The 25,636-nt window shown below is 39.2% G+C and overlaps 1 protein-coding gene across 1 annotated transcript in view; it reads right to left on the bottom strand.

Moving 5' to 3' along the window:
* The window catches only part of STAU2 (staufen double-stranded RNA binding protein 2), a 291,470-nt gene that overhangs the window by 126,036 nt on the left and 139,798 nt on the right, over positions 1-25,636 (bottom strand). The window contains exon 12 of the mRNA XM_060127718.1: positions 4,918-5,225. Coding sequence (XP_059983701.1) covers positions 4,918-5,225 — 308 coding nt within the window. The remainder of the gene's footprint in view (positions 1-4,917; positions 5,226-25,636) is intronic.

The raw sequence follows: 25,636 nt of genomic DNA on the forward strand, positions 1-25,636 counted from the left end.
AATTCACCTTTAGATGAAAAATAATTTCCTTTTCTTCAAATTGATCGAAGAAATAATTGATTATTGGTTTTCAAATAATTCCAAATAGAATTCTCATGCTGACTTGAAATCTCTTCCGGTACAAACAGAAAAGGCTTCAGCTATTTCTACTTGGGGATGACACATAATGGCAACTATCTTTTTCTGCACCTCAGTGGCTCATTTCAAAGTCACCCTGCCAGGACAGCTCTTCTGTATTTGTATATTACTCTTTCTTTGAAATATGTGTCTTACTATGTATGTGCTGGCATATCAAGGCTCAAAATGAAGTACCTTTGTCTTTCTGATTACATTCTGCAGTGACTTAGGGTGGAGTCAGTTAGTCCTGAAGAGTTTATGCAGTAATAGTAGACTGTTTACTTGAAGCCTGATTGATTCTTATTTGTGTTACTGTTACTCATCACAGTACGTTTTTATATGGATCAGGATTTCTTTCTTCAAATGTAGTATTTTTCTCTAAAGAGTTGGAAATTTCAGCAAAGTAAGGTGACCTATAATTCTACTGGTTTTTATGAAGTATGGCTATGTGATATGTAGTCTGCATACCCTTAAGGGCTTGGCCAAGTATATCAAGGCCTAAGAAACCAGACAATAAGTCAGTTTGCATGAATGTAGGCTGCCCATTTGAAGAACAAACCTGAGTTTTAGGGTCCCTACAGGAAAACCAAGCCTTCGGGAGAATTCTTCCAATTTCTCCAAGGTCTTTGAAAAGCAGCAGAGGCTAAAATCCAAGAGGGCTTTTTAAGAAGTGACTATAAATCAGAGCAGAATCTCTTGACCCCATGCTAAACCCATATATGTTTTGCTCCTTGTACTCTGAGTAATTTCTCATCACTTTATACGTTTGTGTAACAGTGTAGATGAAAATTTGGGCTCAGAAGTGACACGGTGAGTTATGTTTCAAGGACAAGTTGGAAACGGGGGAAAAACATATTTCTAAGTGGAAGAGTATATGTATATGCATGAGTTCTTTCTCCATATTTTCCTATTAGGAATCTACAAAAGTTTACTGAAACGGGTCTTTAAAAAAAAATGGATCCCTTACTCTTTAAAAAAACAAGCTGCAAATAGCTACTCTGATTATAAATATATGGATTACAAAAAGTGAGGCATAGGGAAAATAAGAAAAAAGAGAAAGGGAAAAGATTGATTCTCAAATTGTCCAAGCCCCACTCCCCATGTCCCAGCTCAGTGTAATCTGTACTAAGGTCGTATTGTTAAAATACGCTATGTGTCATACATGTCAAAAATAAATATTTAAAAGAAGCTCATCACCATAAAAGAAGTCTGCTATAATCATACTAAACTTCAGAAAAGGAGATATATTATTATAGTTGCAATGTATTATGTTTGAATTGTATTTGAAAAGCAAGTTTTTAATTAAATAGATATTTCTAAGCCTTCTACTGACATTCTCATCTCGCTAAAAATGGCACCAGCATCATAAACTCACAATAATGAACAGCCCCCTATAAAACACTCCTTGATTTTTATAAAATAAACTAATTATGGTTTAACTAAGACACCAACTAAGTGCTTCTTTACATTCTTTATGTGAGAAAAACAAATCTAGTTTATCAAATTTTACTCCCAAGGTTTTAAAAACAACACTGTTCAGTGGATGACAGTCACAAGGAAGGGTACAGACTAAAAGATTAAAATTAAATCCATCTATCAAGGATAATTGACTAAAATAATTCATTTTAATTTCCAATCTAATCATGTTCTAATGACTCATTTAAACAATGAAACGGCTTATAGTTAATTATTCAGAGATTTTTAATATATGGAAAAGCATATTAAAGATGGAAAAACTTAGAATAATGTAAATTATAACACAACAAAACAGTCTTCCGCTTCAGCTCAAAAGCAGAGCATTTCAAAAATGTCTCCGTAACAATCTTCTTTAAAAAGCTGAATGATTTTGAAATATTTTGGCATTGTAATTAAAGGGTATCAAGGTACGCACCAAGGAACCCTGAACACTACGGTATAACTACATTTCAAATGAATTTTCATGAAATGCATAGAAGTTATAGAAGCATACTAACTGGGCTGAACAAAGTCTGAGGTTCACAGAACTACTGATATAAAACTTTCTTCTGCTAAAAAATAATAAATCAATAAGAACATTCAGGTTTTAAAAGAAGATAATAAAAATGTACTCAATAAAAATTCAAAAAATAAATATTCACTTATGATAGAGATCCAAAGCCTTGCATCTAAAATGTGATTAAAAACTTTAGGTGAGTCCAAGAAAGGATAAAAGAATTACTGAGAATGTGCAAGTGTTCAGTCATATTCTGACCTATGAAGTCAGCTTTATTCATAATAACTTTAATTGTATAATAAATTATTCTGTAGATTTAAGCAAAAGGATGTGAGTTTAATACCTACATTCTGGTGAGCAAATAAGCTTTTTGTAACTTATAAATTTCAATTAAGGAAAAAAATTTAAAAGTTAAAACAACGTCGTTTTCAGTACACTAATATATTTTTTTACTTTGTAATACAATATAGCTGGCATATACAATGGCTCTGGTAGGCTTAAATCAAATGTCAGTGGGCACAGAGGGCCAGAGAAGGGTTTATATGCAATATTCAATAAGCAATAATATCTATTCAGTGTACAGTAACAAAATTTTAAAAGTACTAACCTGGAAACAGAGAAAAAGAATTTATTGTTTGTAAATTCCAGAAATGAAAATAACATAACAGCATGTCATCCATAACAAGCTGGCCCTATAACTTCTAAACTACAGTCCAATTAAAACATTTAAGAAATAGAAACAATCTACATGTTTTTCTACCAGGTAAATGTACCTGAGAAAGTTACCTATAAAGAAAGAGGCTTTAAAACTCTTAACCACAAAGACTCTTCTACCGTGACATTATGAGGACGTGCCGGGCACCTGACAGGGAAGGGAAGCCATTTCCCAGTCTGTTCACCACACACTGCAGGCTGCAGTCCGTCGGCAAAACAATATTTCATAGCAACACCGAGCTCATTTGACCAAAGCAGCACAGTAACGTTTTAAAACCATGTTTATCTTCATGAGTATGTAAAAATCACCATACACAAATTTGGAAATGTTTAACGTGTCCATAAGTAAGAGTGTACTATCTCAGCATAAGCTTTAAAAAAAAAAAGGTCTGAGTACTCAGCCCAAATATAGGAGAAACAGATTCTACATTTTGACTAAAGTAAAGGTATTTTAAAATTATAGTTGTTGTCACTGCTAAGAATTAACAAATAAATACAAATTTAAGTAGTTCTTCTGGCAGCAAAATTACATCAGAGGAACATCTCCAACCAAAAAATCAATTCAGAGCTTGAGTGCAATTTGTGCTTTGTTTCTATAAAAATGCAAATGCAGTGTTACTTTCAGACATTTCTAAATGACTAGACTTGTAAATAAACAGTGAATTCCTTTTCATCACAGTTTATTTCTAGTCCACCTTATGCAAATTATAGATAGAACTAAAAATTGCTTAGTTTTTCTTTTCCAGTACTTTAACTGTGTGAATCAAGGTCCTTTTATTTTAAACAGTGATTTATTGTTATTCTTAAGGTAAACAACGAAAACAAGTTCTAAATTTTAATTTTTAAGTTAAGTGTTTAAAATTTCAGATGACAGAGCCCCAAACTGGTAACAGCTTTTTAGATTTCACTTTAATAGTCTAAGTAAAAACACTCAACGACTACCTGGCAATAGATGTGAAAGAATCAGGTTTCTGTGATGAGAAACAGAAAAAAAACATGCAAAATACCCCCTTGGTAAAACACATGATCTTCTCTCTTATATCGAAATTTGTAAAATTTTTATAAATACATGATCATTCTACACAATACAGATCTTCTAGAAGATTTCTAAAGGAAATTACAGTTTTTGGTCTTAAGGAGTAAGACTAACATGGAAAGGGGGGTGAATATAATGAAATCTGAGGGAGCAGTCCACTCTTTCTACACACAAGCACGCTGCTGTTCGCCCAGTCAAGTGAGTGATTACAGCTCAGTACAGGATTTTCAAGGCAACTAAGAAGTCAGAACACAGGTATTTCCTCTTCCTAGAGTTAACAATTCTTTAAAAAGTTCTACTCATAAAGGATTGTTGGTTTTTTTTTTCAAAAGGGAACACTGACTAAACGGGGAGGGGAGGGGGAAGGTTTCCAGCCCCAAATTCATATACACAACAAGCGGACTGTAAGCTAGATTTAGACTGCCCGGTGAAATAGACTTGTTGGTACCGTCTAAGGTAGGCGCTACCCTAGATGGTTCAAAACACGATCCAGTAAAACGATACATGTTTTTATGCCTCAGACAACTAGAAAGCATTACTGTTCTAATACCATGTTTAACTAACTCCTAAGATAATAGACTTCTAGGATGTTGTACCTTAGTGGTATACCTGAATCATTACTAGCCATAGAATGCCAAATTCAAAACTGCTATGAAAGTAAAATCATCATTAGAGAAAACCCTACTGTAAAATGAGGGAGGCCTTAGTGCTGAATACTAATACCAAATGTATGAAGGCAGAAATTTTGTTTGGGGAGGAAAGTGAGGGAATAGATGCACCCAAGCAGGACACAGAACAGAGAATAAAAAATGTTTTAAAAAAACAAATCAAAAACAGAAGAAGGAGGAATATGGAGGAGAGCCAGGCGGCAAAAGAATTACTGGAGAGAATGAAAAATCTTTAAAATGAGGCATGTGCACATGACTCGTTTTCGTGTCCTCTGTGTTCCTAATAATTTACAATGTAAGTGGCATAGAAGTCACGCTAGCAGGCAAGAATGAGCTTTCTGATGGACAGAGATGAAGGATTTGGGGCTAATGGATTGTTTTGTTTTCTTGTTTTTGCTTTTAATTCATACCTGAAAGCCTTGAATCCTTGCTAAATATTCCAGCTGTTTTGAAGGTTGTACTGGAGAACAAGGGGGAGGAGGAGAACTTCCTTTTAAACCTATGGCTTCAGCTGTAGGAGATGTTCCATTCATAAGGAGTTCCCTGGCAATTGTAGCTGAACTACTCGAGGTGGGAGATATACTGAAGAAAGAGCTTGAGGGTTGGTTCATATCTTTGGGTGACAAATAGCCTAGAGCTGTGCCAGAGATGACTTTGTGGCGGCTGGCTTCCATCTCTTGATAAACATCAGGAGACAAATGAAGAATTCCTTTTGGAGCTACAAGGAAAATAAAGGACCACTGTTATTACACGTAAAATAAGTGGAACAGAAACATGTTATAACATTATTAACTCAAGGATTTCACTTGACACAGTGACTGAGCAGTGAGAAACGCTGTAAGCAAGCACCTTCCCCACGCTTGCAGAGGCAACGGCAGTCTCCTACTTGGAGGTGAATAACGCATGTTTCAATATTCCTAAAATCGTTAGTATAAACAAGCCACCGAAGTGACTTCAGGGGAAAGTGTACGTGGTAGGGAAGCTGTGGAGGAACACAGGTAACTGATGTGTGGAAGTGCAACATGGGATAAGATTAGGAATGTGCAGGGTCTTCACCCTGCAACTTAATATTTTATGATCTCATAAAAGAGATCCCTAACATGGATTTTGCTGCAAAATCCCTAACATACGCAGCAATTGAGACACAGTGGGTAAAAATGAAGACTGGGTCAGTCCAAACCATCTGAGGAACAAACTCCTATATCTGACGGCCTACTGGTGTTCTCCTATGTCCCACCGTCAACTCTATCTCATGAACATGTCAAAAAGCGAGAGAGCATCTTCTCCCCCAAACTGTCTCCTATCTGGCTTACCTCATCATGATACCACCATCCACCTGCTCAGCTGCCCAACCTAGACTCCTGGCAACCATCTTTGAGTCACCCACAAACAAGTAACTGCCGTGTGCAGTCTAGAATTCGCCCCGTCATCACCAAGTGCATTAGTTCAAGCCAGGACACACACAGGTTCTAATATCAAGAGGAGTGAGCCTGGGGCTGTGTCATCAGTTGGCAGGGTTGTAAACATATAAAAACAGCACTTTCCTTTGACTACCATTTGTCTCAGAGAGGTTTCAAACCACATTTCACACTGCTTGTTCTAACATCTTTGGATCAGATTTTAACGACTCTCAAATCATGATATTATCTTTTAAAATTACTGATAAATCACCACTTTTGGAGGATGTGCTCTGAGAGACACAACTTAATTCCCCTGGTCCTGCCTCCCCGTTTCCGACCACTAAACTCCTGATACAAGCCCTCAGTGTTTCTGGCCAGGGTTACTTTAACAACCACTAAAAGTTTCACCGCTGCTAGTCTCCCCAGTGTCCATTTCCCAAAATGTGTTCTATAACATAGTCCCCCAATATAAGGGTTCCATGATAAATAAATTGGGGAAATAATGAAAATTATATCACACACAAACATCCTTTTGGAGGATTAAAAATGCACATGAGCACAGTAAAGACTGAGAAGTCCAGAAGAACAGAAATCTATTCAACTTGGTTTAACCCAGGATTTCCCAAATTTATTTTATATCCAGGCTTTCCACATAATATTAATAATATCTAACACTCGGGGAAATGCTAAGACCAGCCACCCTCTTACTTTAAAGTCTTCACTGGCTCCCTCACTTACACGATAAAATCTAAACTTCTTAGGATGACATATGAAGCCCTCAGTGACCTGGCCCCTCCTCTCCTCTCCATCCTACTAAAATACTCATGCGGAACCCATGCTCCCATCATGCAAATATATTCACATTTCTTCCAATACTCTGGCTTGTTTGATCCCATCATACCTTTATTTCTACTGTACACACACACACACACACACACACACACACACACACACACACACACACACACACACACACACACACACACACTAGGTTCCAGGCACTGTGCTAACCAATACTGTCCTGACCTCAAGTCACCCTCAGTCTCTCAGGAGAGGAAAATGAAACGGATAAATAACATAGGGTGGTAAGTGCCTCTGGAGAGGTGGGTTAGGGAGCGGTAGGAGCTCAGCAAAGGCTTCCTGGAGGTGGTACTGACGGCACATTTCAACGGATGAGGAGAACTGGGCCAGGGAGGATGAGGGCTGAAGGCAGATGGCAGCATGAGCAAACGCGGGCACTAGCAGAGTAAGCCCAGGAAAGCAAGAAGGGGGAGGTGCGGGGGCTTCCCTGGTGGCGCAGTGGTTGAGAGTCTGCCTGCCAATGCAGGGGACACGGGTTCGAGCCCTGGTCTGGGAAGATCCCACATGCCGGGGAGCAACTAGGCCCGTGAGCCACAACTACTGAGCCTCCACGTCTGGAGCCTGTGCTCCACAAGAAGAGAGGCCGCGGCAGGGAGAGGCCCGCGCACCGCGATGAAGAGTGGCCCCCGCTTGCCACAACTGGAGAAAGCCCTCACGCAGAAATGAGGACCCAACACAGCCAAAGATAAATAAATAAATAAATTTTTTAAAAAAGAAGGGGGAGGTGCGAACTGCAACGGGGGAAGGAGGAGGCAGGAAGGGGCGAAGCTCCAGGAGACTTCATCCTGACGGCATTAAACATAAAGGAGTTGCTTTTAAAAATAAATGGGACGTCCCCGGCGGTCCAGTTGCTTAGGGCTCGGTGCTTCCACTGCAGGGGCTTGGCTTCGAACCCTGGTCCGGGAACTAAGATCCCGCACGTCGCACGGCGCAGCCAAAAAAATAAGTGATTTATATAGCTTAAAATAACATATCAATCCCATTTTATGGATTTACTTATGCCTTTGTGTTTGTTAGCTTTATATCCAGGAAAAATTTCAACAAAAAAATTTAAAAAGAAAACATATGCATTGGAAAAAATACAGATGAATCTCACTAGCCAGAGGAAACTACTTTTTCATTTGGCTTTAAAAATATACTTTTAGGGCTTCCCTGGTGGCGCAGTGGTTGAGAGTTCGCCTGCCGATGCAGGGGACACGGGTTCGTGCCCCGGTCTGGGAAGATCCCACATGCCGCGGAGAGGCTGGGCCCGTGAGCCATGGCCGCTGAGCCTGCGCGTCCGGAGCCTGTGCCCCGCAATGGGAGAGGCCACAACAGTTAGAGGCCCGCGTACCGCAAAAAAAAAAAAAAATATATATATATATACTTTTAGTCTTGTTTCCTATATACCTTTTTGTTAACTTGAAAAAATAAGTTAAAACATAAAAATACCACATGAGGGCTTCCCTGGTGGTGCAGTGGTTGGGAGTCCGCCTGCCGATGCAGGGGACACGGGTTCGTGCCCCGGTCCGGGAAGATCCCACATGCTGCGGAGCGGCTGGGCCCGTGGGCCATGGCCGCTGAGCCTGCGCGTCTGGAGCCTGTGCTCCGCAGCGGGAGAGGCCACAGCGGTGAGAGGCCCGTGTACCGCAAAAAGAAAAAAACAACAACAAAAAACCACATGATCCTTTTGTTGTTTACAAAACAATGTACTTTCATTAATAATTTTAAGGCTTAAATTTTCATTATATGAATTGTTTCCTTAAACAATTCCGCATTGTTGGACATCTAATTTATCTCCTTTTCATGCAATTAAAACAATATAGTGAAACATATTTTTTGCAATTACATCCTTATTCACATGAAGATTGATTTCCTTCACTTAGAAGCAGAATTGCTAGTTCGAAGAATACGCATTTTAGTTTTTCTGACACTAACAAACTGCTCCAAGTTGGTACAACTCCAACAGCAGTGCCAATTTCACGCTTCCATACTAATATATGCAAGTTTCTCTTTCCTACTTTGGTACTGGACATTATTATTAAAAAATCCTTGGGGCCTCCCTGGTGGCGCAGTGGTTGAGAGTCCGCCTGCCGATGCAGGGGACACGGGTTCATGCTCCGGTCTGGGAGGATCCCACATGCCGTGGAGCAGCTGGGCCCGTGAGCCATGGCCGCTGAGCCTGAGCGTCCGAAGCCTGTGCTCCGCAACAGGAGAGGCCACAACAGTGAGAGGCCCGCGTACCCCAAAAAAAAAAAAAAAAAATCCTTGCCACTGTTCTCTGTTAGTGCCGTTAAGTGGCAAAGATTTTTTTAATAATATCTAATACCAAAATAGGAAAAAAAGGTACTTTTAGCCCCACCACCTGACATCTGGGGAGGTGAGAGGAGCTGGAGATTTGAGTTCAATCATTAGCGGTCAGCATTTTAATCAGTCATGCCTACATAATGGAGCCACCACAAAACCCCTAAATGAGGAGGTCTGGGAACCTTCTGAGGTTTGAACACATCCACATGCCGGGAGGATCGGGCTCCCCAACTCCATGGGGACAGAAGCTTCTGTGCTCTAGAGCTTTTCGAACCTCATCCTGTGTACCTCTTCATCTGGCTTTTTGTTTTAAATTCCTTTATAATAAACCAGTGATAGTATCTTCCCAAGTTCTGTGAGCTGTTCTAGCAAATTATCGAACTTGAGAAGGAAGATGTGGGAACCCCCTGAATTTATAGCCAGTTGGTCAGGAGTACCGGTGGCAACATGGGACTTGTGACTGGCCGAAGTGGGGCATCTTGTGTGGCGGAGCCCTTAATCTGCGGAGTCTGTGCTAATTCCGGGAAATGTCAGAACTGAACTGTAGGACACCCTGTTAGTGCCTGGAAAATTGGAGAATGGGTTGGTATGGGGGGGAAAATGCCTATACATTTGGTATCAGAAGTGTAGCAAAAACAGTCCTATGTCAACACTGATCAAACTGTACACATATGTGCAGTTTATTATACTTCAATTTTATCTCAACAAAGTAAAAATATTTGCCAGTTTGATTAAGTGCTATGTCATATTATTAATTTTTTAATTTTTTCACTAGCTGCAAAAACACCATATGTAATTCTTACTTAAAGAATAACTCAATGTATGACTCTAAATTCTATACTCAATTTAAGAAATCAGGAAAGTAACAGCATTATCTCAGTACTGCTATTATACAGAAGTAATGGGCTTGCCAAGAGCAATATTATAAAGCAAAGAAAATGCTCTCCCAACACTCAAGAGAGGCATTACATCACAGTATAAGAACTCATGCAGAGTACAGGCTCCCTTATTCTACAGTAAAGCCTGAATCGACTTTTCTTCATGCATAAAGAAGATTCCTTTCTGCAGAGCTCAAGTGATGTAACAGCCATTGAAAGACTGTAAAGGCACTTGTGGATTTATGCAGTCAACTACCGAATGATTTTCAACATGAATATTAGTAACAGTGTTTGGATCAGTCACAATTCATTTAGGTTCTTCCTGTTGTAAATTTAAGTCACTTTTCAGTAGGGTAAAGACCGAAAAGCAGATTCAAAGAGTAAGTTCAGATATACATGTTTAAGGACTTTCGACTGTCTCCTGAAAAACTATATCCATTTATTCTTCTATTAGCAATGGGTGACTAAAACCTGTTTTCCTACACGTCTGTCAAAACGGGTTTTAGTTATTCTAAATAATTACTGCCACTCTACAACATTCATTGTTATATTAATTTACATTTACTTGATTACCGCACAGATAAACTTTCTCCCATGTGACCACCTCACAGGCCCAAGCCTTTTTTCCTGTTGGCTTTGACCTCAGTTTTGCTCATGGCCTTGGAAGGTATTCCCTTGCTCAGGCTTGTTATATCTGTTATATTTACCCTCTACCTGCAGATGTCCTGAACCCGTTCTCCCATCATCTACCTTCCGTCCCTGATTTTGCCTTTAATACTCCCATCTTATTTTATTTTTTTTTGCGGTACGCGGGCCTCTCACTGTTGTGGCCTCTCCCGCTGCGGAGCACAGGCCCCGGACGCGCAGGCTCAGCGGCCATGGCTCACGGGCCCAGCCGCTCGGCGGCATGTGGGATCCTCCCAGACCGGGGCACAAACCCACGTCCCCTGCATCCGCAGGCGGACTCCCAACCACCGCGCCACCAGAGAAGCCCCAATACTCCCATCTCAATACTGTCGATCTGAAACCACTGTACGTGGCTACACCGCAGATACAACACTGGCACTATTCTAGCTCTTTACACGCATTATCTCATTTAAACCCCACAACAACCATATGAAATGGATTTTTATTTCTCTATATTATAGATGAAAAAACTGAAGCACAGAGAAGTCACAAAACACAGCCAAGGTCGTATGGATAATGATTAGCAATGCTAGACTTTAACTCCAGGTAGTCTGTCACTAGAGCTTGGATACTTAAACATTACATTAAACGGCCCCCGAAAGAACAAGAAGAGCACAAAATGCAATGTCCAGCCAGTTCCAAACACCTAGGTTTAATCCAGGAAGTAAACTCCAAGACTGAGGTTTACCCAGATTGGTTCCATGGTTGACCAATGTCATCATGGTTGTTCTTAGATGTTCCAGAGATTGCCTCACCAAAATCTCCCTAGGTTATACGATGTTCGCACAGGATTTTAAAAGCCCCAACTTGCCAGGGACTGCGACATCTTACAAATAAGGAATGCCAGGCCATGGTGCCCTTTTTACTTGTTTTCCCCATTAGGTTTACGTTTCTCTCAAATAGGTGTGTAAACCCTCCAGCACGCAAACCCTCCTGCAGCATCTTCCTGGAGCTCCAGTTCTTACTGGAAGAGCTGAAGAGGACATTTTGAATTGAGATCTACTAAAACGTCTTATCATATGTACAGATAAACAAACTTAGCAGAACCTGGCCTTTTGATGTTCACTAACATCATAACTCTTCCAGAGGCTGAAGAACAGTGGTATCAGGGGTATCAGAACAACAGGGCAAGTCAACGGAGCAAGAAAGATAATGTCACTTCACTGGTACAAGTGGTTACTATTAGTCTATAAAGAGGGATTTCTCTGCAAGTCTGTGGAATGAACACATAGCTATTGCTTAATAAAATGAACTTGTCACTTTTTTTTTTTTTTTTTTTGCGGTACGCGGGCCTCTCACCGTTGTGGCCTCTCCCGTTGCGGAGCACAGGCTCCGGACGCACAGGCTCAGCGGCCATGGCTCACGGGCCCAGCCGCTCCGCGGCATGTGGGATCTTCCCGGACCAGGGCACGAACCCGTGTCCCCTGCATTGGCAGGCGGACTCTCAACCACTGCGCCACCAGGGAAGCCCCGAACTTGTCACTTTTTATACCAAAGCTCTGAGAGAGAAATCTTACTGCTTGTTTCCATAAATTACCTTGAATTCTTGCCACAATACTGTTGGACTCCATGTTCTGTTTATAAATATTCAAATACCCAAGAGTACTCAGGTCTACTCTGTCACAGTGAGTTTTTCATAACAAAAAGTTATAATTCACACAGAGGTAAAATACTTTCGTAAATGAAAGAAAGAGCAGAAACGGTGGTGGGTTCTTCGGACTGAGATTTAACACGTGTGGGTAGACTCTGCTCCTATGTAGACACCATCAAGGATGACTCGCCACATTTTAAGAAGAAAGCCAATTATTTCTATGTGTTTTGAAAGCTGATGCCTCAGAACTTTGTTCCTTCTCCAATCAGACGTTTTGTTTAGTACTACCTCAGAAGACAGAGTCCTGCTTCCTGACTGGCATCAAGTATCTTAAAACACACCCCAGGTTTTGAGGGTGTGTGCCTGCCAATTTAGAACTGGCTATCTCAAAAGTTACTTGGTTGCTACTGGCAAAATAGATTCTTAATGAGTTTTATTTTAATCTTCTCTCGTCCAAAGTTTCAAGTGGCAGTCAGGTATAAATACATTATGTGACTGGTTTTCCTGTTGTAGAAGTAAAGTCCACCGCTCCTAGCATTTGCTGCTCACTGAATTTCCCCTGTGCGTCCTGATGGCGGCAAAATCTCATCACTCTAATTTAAAAAACCTTAAGTTTAAAGTTTCAAAAAATTATAATTGAAAAATTCCTAAAACCTGGAAAATAAACTGCTGGTTCAAAACAGGAAATCTGAGAAAAGAATGAGCAAAAACAGCAAGATTTATCAGTTGGACAGTGATTTTAAAAAGACATTTATATGAAAACTCACAAAATCCAGGTAAGGTCTGTAGTCTAGTTCATTGTATCATACCTGTGTCAATTTCCTCGTTTCGATAATGTACTATAATTACCTAAGATGTCACCACTGGGAGAAGCTGAGTGATGGGTACACACAACCTCTCTGTACCATTTTTACAACTTTAAAAAGTTTTAAAAACCCAACTACATGAAAGCATCGTTATGCTGCTCTGGGCATCTCCCAGAACAGAGGTCCTAGAACAAAGCAGTGCTGAGACCTCAAGGTAGAGAGGACCTTGAGGGCTCCAGCTTTGACCACTGATGTGCCTAACGTGCAGCCCTGGCTCCCCAGGCTCTGGCTGCTTGGCCTCTCGTTCCGTGAGAGTAAGAGAGAACCTGATGGGGGTGTGGGCCCCATGGCTGGGATTCTGTTCTTTGCCAGAGAAGCTTGAGGTCATTTATTAGGTGAGAGTACATGCGACCCAAGAAAGAACCTACTGGACCACCATGGCCATCCTCATGGAGTAGAGGGATAGACAATCCATCCTCTGCATGATCTTTAAGCTGCTAGGCTGTTTGGAACTTAGAAATCCCTCCTTCCCATGGCCCTGCTGTTGAGATGAATGAAACGGGGATATTTTGGTGGGACCCCACTTCTCTCTTCCCACACAGCTCGTTATCTAGCTGGTCTTCCAGTGGAGGGCCTTGGGTCCCTAGTTCTGCCTGATTTTTAAGCAACTATTTAAATGGAGACAAATATTAATAATGCAAAATTTGAGGGAAACTTCTGAAAATTAAACTAAGAAAGGAAATGCTGGATAAAAGAAATACAATGAAAAAGTAAAACAAACAGGTAAATAATTTGTCAGAAGTTCCTTTTTTAAGGTCAGTTTCAGAATCACCTTGGCAGGTGAAGTCTCAACTAGCGAAAATCTGGTCACATCTTATGGTATAGATGAGACTAAACCTATCTGGATTAAAAGAAACAGCTACATTTAAAAAAGAGTCATTATTGAATGAAGGAACAAAATGATGTATTTTAATGTACTCAAAAAGCATAACTTAAATCAGTGGTGAAAATTAACCTGGCTTGGGCTTCCCTGGTGGCGCAGTGGTTGAGAGTCCGCCTGCCGATGCAGGGGACACGGGTTCGTGCCCCGGTCTGGGAAGATCCCACATGCCGTGGAGCGGCTGGGCCCGTGAGCCATGGCCGCTGAGCCTGCGTGTCCGGAGCCTGTGCTCCGCAACGGGAGAGGCCACGGCAGTGAGAGGCCTGCGTACCGCAAAGAAAAAAAAAAAAAAAAAAAAAAAAAAGAAAATTAACCTGGCTCTTGCCCTTGAGTTGGATGAAAGCACTGACTTTGTTAATTTGTGTATTTTATTGGTCTTATTTTTTTTTGCTCCATTTAACATGATGTATGTGAAAAGTTATTAATTTGGTGAATGCTCATGAATAGAACTACTGACAAAGAACTTTTCGGAAGATATGCAAGTCTTGTGGTGAGCACAGTGCCAAGAAGGAAAAGTGCTTAGTCCATTCCTGATCCACAGAGGTGGAACTCCAGGGCAGAGGCCCGACAGGACAGCATGATGCAGCCGCCAGCACACCTGAAAGAGACTGTGCCTTGACTGTATCAGCTGTGCAATTTAGGGGGGGGAGGGAACGAAATGGTAAATGATACATTTTCTTTAATAAAACAAAAACAACAATAACAGCAACAAAAGAGTTTTTTTGAATATTCATCTTTTCACTTTTTAAGAAAACAATTTGAAATGAACTGGGCAATGCCTTTGGAAAGCCAGTTCTATTACACAAATGTACACTAGCTTAGCCAAAGAAAGGGGCCAGTCAGAGTTTTCAAACCCACGGTTGAATTGTTATTTTCTTTAAAAGAGAAAAATACAAAGTTTATAATTACGAAGGGCAGGACCCTGAGTATGGTGAATAAACTCACATTCATCTTAATAGTAAAGAAGGTCTCAGTTGGCTTATGTAGCAGAAATGTGTTCAAGGCTCAACATTTTCCATGAAGATACAACTGTGAATATTTCTACTGAGTAGGACAAAACTTCTGCGGTGATAATGAAGTGTGAGAGCAGCTTGTGAAGACAATGAGTCATGTTCAATTATTAAGTTTATTCAAACGGGATAAAAACATTGCTGGTAAAATAAAGATCATCCTCACTAGTTATCTTTCTTCACAGGAAAAAATCCATTAGTGACTATTTCCCTAAGACGTAAAAAAGACTAAAAACGGATTATGTATATTGCCACATGACACAAATGACCAATCCCTCAGCAGGAAGAAACACATACTGAAATGCCTAACACAGCAGCCCCAACAGTATCCTTCTGTTAGCATCCTGAGCCTCTGTTACAAGAGCTCACAAAACAGTCATAATTATAGCTAAAACTCATGCGGTCCTTACTAGATAGCAGGCTTTGCATATATTAGCTCAGTAATCCTCACAATGACCCTATGAAGCAGGAATTATGATCCCACCCCATGGTCTCAGTGAAGACCACACAGGGAGCCTGGACTTCTACCCCAATCTGGCAGTAACGAGTGGCGTCAGAAGAGGAAGAGTGGAGAGTCAGGACTTTAATCATCACTTAGTGGTAACAAGGTTATCCCCGCTGTGGTGTCAGTGAAGGCCATGCAGGGACCAGAATTCCTACTCCATCCAGCAATAAAAAGGAGTCCCCCACCTTGGGCACCAAAGGAATCAGAGTGTGGAAACTGAACTAGAATTCTAAAAAGTGATCAAGTAACCCATAGGGAGTAAGAAAAAGAAAACAGAAGAATAGAGTAAGTAAATAAGGACTTTCCTGGTGGTGCAGTGGTTAAGAATCTGCCTGCCAATGCAGGAGACACAGGTTCGAGCCCTGGTCCGCGAAGATCCCACATGCCACGGAGCAACTAAGCCTGTGTGACACACTGAAGAGTACAACCCCTGTCTGCCAGAACTAGAGAAAGCCCGCACGCAGCAACGAAGACCCAATGCAGCCAAAAATAAATAAATAAATATTTTTAAAACCCTACTTAAAAAAAAAAAGAAAAAGTAAATAAGATGTCAGACTTAAGTCCTAACATATCAATAATTACATTAAATATAAATGATCTAAATATACCAATTAAAAGGAGATTGTCAGAGTAGATTAAAAATATGACCCAACTACATGCTGCCTAAAAGAAATTCACTTCAAATATAATTATATAGGTAAGCTGAGAGTAAAAGGATGAGGAAAAAAGACATATCTTATAAATATTAATCAAAAGAAAGCAGGACATTCTATTTCCAAAAGATGACATGTGGAGATCTACGGACCCACCCCAACAAACAGCCAAAACTAGAGAATATTCATTTTAAAATATTTTTAAGTCCCTGGAAATTGAACATAAGGGCATATAACAAATAAAACATTCTCCCATGTAATAGAGAATTTGGCTGGACTTTGTCCCCACTTCCTGGGAGACAGCCTCTAAATCCTTAGAATTTCATGAGTGACAGGAGTGTCTTTGTTACTCATGGGGCACCCCTTGGACCACGTCAGAGTTTATGCAACAAGATGACTCAGAATGGGGGACGGTTATGTCAGAAAAACCAACTATGTGATTAGAGGGTTGGAGCTTTGAGTCCCATGGTAGCAGCCCAACCTCTGAGGAGGGGGAGGAGGGCTGGAGATTGTTATCAACCTCATGGCCAGTGACTCAATCAGTTATGCCTGTGAAATAAATGCCCACAAAAATTGCACAACTCTGGAAACTGAGTGCTTAGCAGGCAATACTCTGTGCATATTACACATCACTGGGTAGGGAGTGACACATTCCTGACTCCATGGGAAAAGGACATCAAAAAAAGTATACCAGAAGCTTTGTGTTTGGGACCCTCCAGATCTTACCCTATGTGTCTCTTTCTTTTAGCTAGTTCTGACTTGAATCATTTTTGCTATAACAATACTGTAATCGTAAGTAAAAGACTTTCCTAAGTTCTGTGAGTCATTCTAGTGAATTATCAAATCTAAAGGGTAGTGGGAAGCCTTGAATTTAAATTTATAGCCAGTTGGTCAGAAGTGAGGGTGGCTTTGGAAATCCTCCCAATAGTGGCTGTTGTCTGAAGTGAAGCAGTCTTGTAGAGGACTATGCCCTCAACCTGTGACACCTAGCCTAGCTCCAGGTTTTGCATCAGAAATCACTGCACATTTATTCAGGAATATCTAACAAATCTCAATAAGAATAAAAGTCTTTGGCACTTGAGCCATGACCCATTCTGTCCATCACATGCAGCTACAAAGATGGGGCTCTTTTTCTCCTCAACCACCTATAAGTAATATGGTATCTCACCAGAACGGCAGGCCACCAGAATTTCTCACTTCCCCAGCTCCAAGCTTCAAAAGTTAAATTCCTCATGTATACAGACAAAAAGTCAGGCAATCCCTTCTTCCACCCAGCCACCACTCATACAGGGAAAGCTCCACACAGGCACAACAGGCTGAGAACACTTGAGAACTGACTGCTCTCTCCTCAGCTTGCTCATAGGATGGAAGTTCATGTCAGAAAAGGCAAACCAAGAACACCAGAGATTACCTCCCCTGACCAACACCCTGCTCACAAAGCAGGGGTGTCACTCTCAGAGAAGTGGGCCACTGTCCCCATTCCCACTCCAGAACAGGGACTCAGAATTCTGCCCAGGGTTGAGGTAGTCCATAAGAACAGAGCTCTGAAGCCTTCCCAAAGGAAGTGACTTTATTTTAAATGGAATGTAGGGAAGTTCAAGCCTAAGGGCACTCTTGAAAACACTGGAGATTTGGGTGCTCAGCAATTCACAGGAGTCTAGTAGCTTCATGAAAGCAGCAGCAAGTTCCAACGTAAACCAGCTAATTTCCCAGAAAGAACCAGGGAAAGAGACAGCTAAGAAGAATGCCCAAAGGGACAGAACAAATCTGAAATACCGGCTTCAAAAACTCTCCTTAGGGGCTTCCCTGGTGGCGCAGTGGTTGGCAGGGGACACGGGTTCGAGCCCTGGTCTGGAAAGATCCCACATGCCGCACAGCAACTAAGCCCATGAGCCACAATTACTGAGCCTGCGCGTCTGGAGCCTGTGCTCCGCAACAAGAGAGGCCGCGATAGTGAGAGGCCCGCGCACCGCGATGAAGAGTGGACCCCGCTTGCCGCAACTAGAGAAAGCCCTCGCACAGAAACGAAGACCCAACACAGCCATAAATAAATAAATAAAGTAAGAGTCAGATCACTGGAAGACAACTGATACTGAAAACTCTCCTGAAAAGGGACCAAATTTAATTGTATCAGAATGAGAGCAATTTATTATGTTCTAAGAAAACAATAGGGCTATATGCTACAATTAGTGGAGCCTAACAGCTGAGTGTTATACCATAATAGAGGCAAAAAGCTTAACAGATCAGAAAGAGAACAAAAGAGAGCCCTACGAAATCTGTCATTCTATGTGACCATGAGCATGCTAAAGATTCTCCCTCTGAGAGCTGACAACCAGAGGCTTCATTCTGCAAGAGAAATAAACTTCATAAAAATAGTCCATAGCAGAAATTAAGGAAACAAGATTTATGAAGGACAAATTCTGAAAAATAAAAATTTGGGGTCAGAGTGAATACATTAAAAAAAATAGTCCAGCTCTTCCTCTAAAATCAGGAACAAGGCAAGAATCCCCATTTCTGACACTTTTATTCAACAAATACTGGAATTTCTAACCAGAGGAATTAGGCAAGAAAAAGAAATAAAAAGCACGCAAACTGGAAAAGAAGAAGTAAAATTATCTCTATTGGCAGATTATATAATCTTATATATAGAAAACATGAAAGATTCCACACAAAAAAACCTGCTAGAATAAATGAATTCAGCCAAGTAGCAATACATAAAGTCAACAGACAAAAATCAGTTGTTTTTCTATACACTAACAATAAACAATCTGAAAAGGAAATTACAAAAACAATTACATTTACAATAGCATCAAAAAGAATAAAATATTTAGGAATTTTCTTAACCAAAAAGGTAAAAACTTATACACTGAAAATTATAAAATACTGCTGAAAGAAATGAAAGAACACACAAATAAATGAAAAGAGATCCTGTGTTCATGGATTGTGAAATGTAATATTATTAAAATGTCCAGACTACCAAAACAATCTATCGATTCAATGCCATTCCTATCTAAATCCCAGTGGCATTTTTTTACAGAAATTTTTTAAAATCCTAAATTTCATATGGAACTACAAAAGACCTTGAATAGCCAAATCAATCTTGAGAAAGAAGAAAAAAGCTGGAGGCATCACACTTACCGATTTAAAAATATATTAGAAAGCTACAGTAATCAAAACACTAGAATACTGGCATAAATACAGACACACAGACCAATGGAACAGATTAGAGAACCTAGAAATAATACACATATATGGTCAACTGATCTTCAACAATGGTGCCAAGACTACATAATGAGGAAAGAACAGTTTCTTTAACAAATGGGGAAACTGGATATCCACATACAAAAGGATGGAATTGGATCCTTATTTTATACCATACACAAAAATTAACTCAAAATGGATTAAAGACTTAAACATAAGACCCCAAACTATAATACTCCTAGAAGAAAACATAGGGGAAAAGTTTTATAACATTGGTCTAGGCAATGATTTCTTAGATGTGATACCAAAAGCACAGGTCAAAAAATGCAAAAATAGACCAAGCGGGATGATGTCAAACTAAAATGCTTCTGCACAGAAAAGGAAACAATGAACAGTGCGAAAAGGCAATTTATGGAATGACAGAAAATACCTGCAAACCATCTATCTTATAATGAGCTAATATCCAAAATATATAAGGAACTCCTGCAATTTAATACAAGAAGACTAATAACCTGGTTGAAAATGTGCAAAGAAAGAACTTGAACAGACACTTCTTCAAAGAAGACATACAAATGGTCAACAGATATGAAAAGATGCCCAACATCACTGATGATTAGAGAAATGCAAACGCAAAACCACAATGAAGTATGACTTCACACCTGGTAGGATGGCCATTATTTTAACAAAAAGGAAATAAGCGTTGACAAAGGTATGGAGAAACTGGAACCCTTGTGCGCTGTTGGTGGGAATATAAAATGGTGCAGCCACTATGGATGGAGCTACCTCAAAAAATTACAAAAGGAACTACCACATGAAACAGCAATCCCGCTTGCGGGTATTTATCCAAAAGAAATTGAAAACAAGTTCTCAAAGAGATATTTGCACTCTAGTGTTCACTGCAGCATTATTCACAACAGTCGGGAAGTGGAAATAACCTAAATGCCTATCAATGGTTGAATGGATAAAGAAAGTGTGGTTTATAAACATCATAGAATATTATTCAGTCATAAAAAAGAATGAAATCCCATCATATGCAACGGCACAAATGAACCTTGAGGAGCTGATGCTAAGTGATATAAGCCAGTCAGAGACGACAAAACTACTTGATTTCACATAGATGAGGTACATCAAGTAGTCACACTCACAGAAACCGGAAGCAGAATGACACAGGGGAAATGGAGAGCTGCTATTCAATGAGTACAGCATTTCAGTCATGCAAGATGAAAAAGTTCTAGAGATCTGCTGTACAACACTGTGCTTACAGTTAACGCTATCGTACTACACACTTAAAAACTGTTAAGAGAAAATGGAACAGATGAACCGGTTTGCACGGCAGAAATAGAGACACAGATGTAGAGAACAAATACATGGACACCAAGGGGGGAAAGTCAGGGGTGGGGGAGTGGCGGTGGTGGGATGAATTGGGAGATTGGGATTGACATATACTAATATGTATAAAATAGATAACTAATAAGAACATGCTATATAAAAAAATAAAATTCAAAAAAATAAAATAAAATTATGGATAGTAAATATCTTATATATCAACAATGAACAAGTGTAATTTGAAATTAAAAACACAATACCATTTATATTAGCACCTCCCAAAAATGTGATACTTAGGTATAAATGTAACAAAATATATACAGATCTGTATGAAGAAAACTACAAAACTCTGATGAACAAAATCAAGAAAAGCTAAATAAATGAAGAGATATTCCATGTTCATGGATAAAAAGACTCAATATTGTCAAGATGTCAGTTCCTCCTAAATTGACCTATAGATTCAATGCAATCCCAATCAAAATCCCAGCAAGTTATTTTATGGATATCAACAAACTGATTCTAAAGTTTATATAGAGAGGCAAAAATCCTGTAATAGCCAAGCCTGTACTGAAGGTGAACAACAAATCTGGAGGACTGATGCTACCCGACTTCAAGACTTACTACAAATCAAGATAATGTGGTACGGGTGAAAGAACAGACAAACAGATCAGTGGAACAGAAGAGAGAGCCCAGAAATGGACCCCCATAAACACAGTCAATTGATCTTTGACAAAGGAGCAAAGGCAATACAATGGAGCAAAAACAGTCTCTTCAACAAATGATGCTGGAAAAACTGGACATCCACATGTAAAAAAATTAATCTAGACACCGACCTTACATCCTTCACAAAACTCATAGTAATATATGTAAAATGCAAAACTATAAAACTCCTAGAAGATAACATAGGACAAAATCTAGATGACCTTGGGTATGGTAATGCCTTTTCAGATATAACACCAAAGACAAGATCCATGAAAAAATAATTGATAAGCTGGACTTCATTAAAATTAAAAACTTCTGCTCTATAAAAGATATTATCAAGAGAATTAGAAGTCACAGACTGGGAGAAAATATGTGCAAAAGATACATTTAATAGGGGCTTCCCTGGTGGTGCAGTGGTTGAGAGTCCGCCTGCCGATGCAGGGGACATGGGTTCGTGCCCCGGTCCGGGAGGATCCCACATGCCACAGAGCGGCTGGGCCCGTGAGCCATGGCCGCTTGGGCCTGCGCATCCGGAGCCTGTGCTCCGCAACGGGAGAGGCCACAGCAGTGAGAGGCCCACGTACCGCAAAAAAACGAACAAACCAAAACACCAGATATCACTACACACCTATTAGAATGGCCAAAATCTGAAACATTGACATCACCACCAAATGTTGGTCAGGAGTTAAAGCAACTCCAACTCATTGTCAATAGGAATGCACAATGGTACAACCACTCTGGTAGGTAGGTTGGTGGTTTCTTACAAAAGTAAACATACTCTTACCAGCAATCATGTTTCCTGGTATCTATTCAAAGAAATTAAAAACTTATGTCCATGTAAAAATCTGCATACAGATGTTTGTAACAGCCTTATTCATAATTGCCAAAACGTAGAAGCAACCAAGATGTCCCTTAGTAGGTGAATAAACTGTGATACACCCAGACAATGAAATATTACTCAGAGCTAAAAAGAAATGAGTTATCAATCATGAAAAGACATGGAGGAACATTAAATGCTTATCACCATGTGCAAGAAGCCAGTCTTAAAAGGTTACAGATCTGTGATTCCAACTACATGAGATCCTGGAAAAGGCGAAACTCTGGAGACAATAAGAAAAACAGTGGTTGTCAGGGGTGAAGGGAGGTAGGGAGAGAGAAAAAGACAACGTACAAAAGATTTTTAGGGCAGTGAAAATATTCTGTACGATATTGTAATGATGGATATATATCATTACACATTTGCCCAAACCTATAAAATGTACCTAAGGTTCACTATGGACTTCGAGTGATCATGATATATCAATGTAGGTTCATCCTTTGTTAAAAAAAAAAAAATGTACCACCTAGTGAGTTATGTTGATAACGTGAAAGGTTATGCATATATGGGGACAGGGTTTATATGAGAAATCTCTGAATCTCCCTCTCAATTTTGTTGTAAACCTAGAACTGCTCTTAAAAACTAAAATTTTTTTTAGAGTAGCAAAAAAAAAAATGTGTATTAGCACAAAATGTAACAAAGAAAAGATGACACGGTTCAGTGGTAAGTGTGCTCCACTGAAGCCTTAGCTATCAGAGTTCAAGTTGCAGATTGTCTCTTTACCTTGTTTCCTTCAACTGTAAAATGAATTAGACTAGAACCTGAAAATCTCTTTCAGCTCTAAAAGTCTATGAATCATCTTAACACAAACCAGAAAGCTTGGAATAAAACAATACACTTGAATAACATCACCCCAAAAGCCTGAGAGTGTTTTTAAAAACGGACTATTCGTAAATTTTTTAAGTCTTAAGAAAAGTCATGTAAAGCAGATGGCTGTTCCACTGTTAAAACAAACAGTGCACATGCTTCCTCAGCCACTTTAGTGTTTTTACATGATCCACCCAAATATCAAACTGGTATCTGAAACAATAGTTTGGACATTTTCCACGTTATGAAACATCCTAAATGTTTTTTTTAAAAGATTCTGGTACCTGATATATGAAACATTCTTTCAAGAAAATGCATACTTAATTTTAGTGGAATTTCTTTAAGAAAACATTATTCAAAATTTCCTTAATTATCAGCAAGTGATAGATATAGAAATAAATATGTTGTCTAGTGACAAATGCAGACCTCAGAATCAGAAGACACAAGTTCAAGTTTTCACTACCTCTAACTGAGTGTCCTCAGGCAAGTTATAAAATCACCTGAGCCTCAATTTTCCTATTTGTAAAATAAGAGACTGGATGTTCTCCAACCTTTTCACACTTAGGACTTTTGTCTTCTTTTTGTTCTATGCATACCATGTTTCAAGGATCTACCTTTCAGACAGACTGCATTTCTTTAGTAATAAATCATCTTCCTGTTCCTTCTACCAAACAGTGCCAATCTGAGATTCAGAACTGTCTGAGATATGAATTCAGACATTCATTGCTCTAACCCAAAGCAAAGCAATCTTCTAAGAATGAATGCATTATTTCCATTAGGTTGTTGTAATACCAATAATGACACCTATTATTATATCAAGTGCAGCAACACCAAGCTGAGAACCACAAGTCTAGATGATATCTAAGACCATTAATACAGTGGGAAAAAAGTGAAAACACTTTTTTTTCGTTTGTCCAAATATTAAACACTGACAATTTCAGGTACTGCACTATACGGTTTTATTTTTAAATAAAAAACAATAGATTTTTTTTCAAATTACATTTTTCATTTTTTAAAAGTTCCCCCTCCTTTTCTAATGGGGGGAAGGGGAGTAGTTAACCACGTTTATATTACAGATTGACTAGCTTTTCAAGAAGCAATTTCAACTTTTAAAAACTTCGTTGAAATCACCAATAAAACAAAAAGTAGTACAATGCAGTCTATAAATACTTTCTGAATGAATGAATGAATGCTACACTGATCACACACAGACGTTTTAGGGAGACTGTCGCCACTGCATTTCTAAACCTAACTGCCTTCAACCACACAGTTCCCTGCTGCTTCTTTTAGTGCTTTTAATTGGTGCTTTGACTACCCTTGCTCGTCTCATTTCTCATGTCAAGGAGATTTTTATCTTCTCAATTACTTATAATGCATGTAGTATGTGCAGAAAGATCATAGACCAAGCATAACTTCTTTCACATTTGTTTTAAACAAAGTTTAAGTTTACTCATGTTAAAACAAAATACTCAATGATTAAAACTGCTGCATAAATAGTCAAATGAACAGAAGAGAATAGAAGGTCCAGAATAATACCAAATGCATACAGAATCTTAGTATAACAGTCAAGTCTCAGTGCAATGGGGATTAAAGTTGGATCCAACTTTCAGTATAAATCCCAGAGGGATCAAAGATTTAAGGACAAAAAATAAAACTATAAAAGTTCCAGAAAGTAACTTAAAAGGATTTTATATAATCTCAGAACGGGGAAGGCATTATTAACTATGTTAAGATTACAAATACTATAAAAGATTATAAAAGAAAGGCCATTCAAATACATTAAAAAGAAAACCAAACTTTAAAAGAAAATTCCAGTGGGACAGGGAGGGTGGGAGGGAGATGCAAGAGGGAGGAGATATGGGGATATATGTGTATGTATAGCTGATTCACTTTGTTATAAAGCAGAAACTAACACCCCACTGTAAAGCAATTATACTCCAATAAAGATGTTAAAAAAATGAAAAATATTAAAAAAAAGAAAATTCCACCGTAAGCAAAGAGAACAAGAAAAAATTAGCAAGTCGTATTATAAAGGCACACACACAAACACAAACACAAACACACACACACACACACACACGCTCTTTTCAAGTAAGGAAAAAAAAAAGACCAACAATCTAATTTTAAAATGAGCAACAGATATAACTATATCATTGACATAAATAGTGTAGAAGTAAAATAAAGTATAGAAATGACCCATAAATGTACAAAAAATATACTCAATCCCACTCACGAAAGGAAAAATGCAAAATAAAACTACACAGAACACCATAGTTTAGCTATCAGATTGGCAAATGTCCAGAAGTTTGAGAGCACCCTGTTACTGAAGCTGTGGGGAAACAGGAAATCCCATAAACTGCTAGTAGGAATGTAAGCTGGGAAATCTCTATTGAGCATAATCTGGCATCATTTATCAAAATTATAAGTGCACATATTCTTTGACTTAGTATTTCCACTTGTAAGAATTTATCCAACAAATACACTAGCACACATTTAAAAGGATGTATGTATGAGCTTTATGCAGCAGTATTATTTATAATATAAAAAGACAGTAAACAACTCAAATGCCCGTCAGTTCAAAACTAGTTAAATAATAAAG

The sequence above is a fragment of the Lagenorhynchus albirostris genome, chromosome 17 (genome assembly GCF_949774975.1).
Source record: "Lagenorhynchus albirostris chromosome 17, mLagAlb1.1, whole genome shotgun sequence".
In the NCBI taxonomy this organism is placed as follows: domain Eukaryota; kingdom Metazoa; phylum Chordata; class Mammalia; order Artiodactyla; family Delphinidae; genus Lagenorhynchus; species Lagenorhynchus albirostris.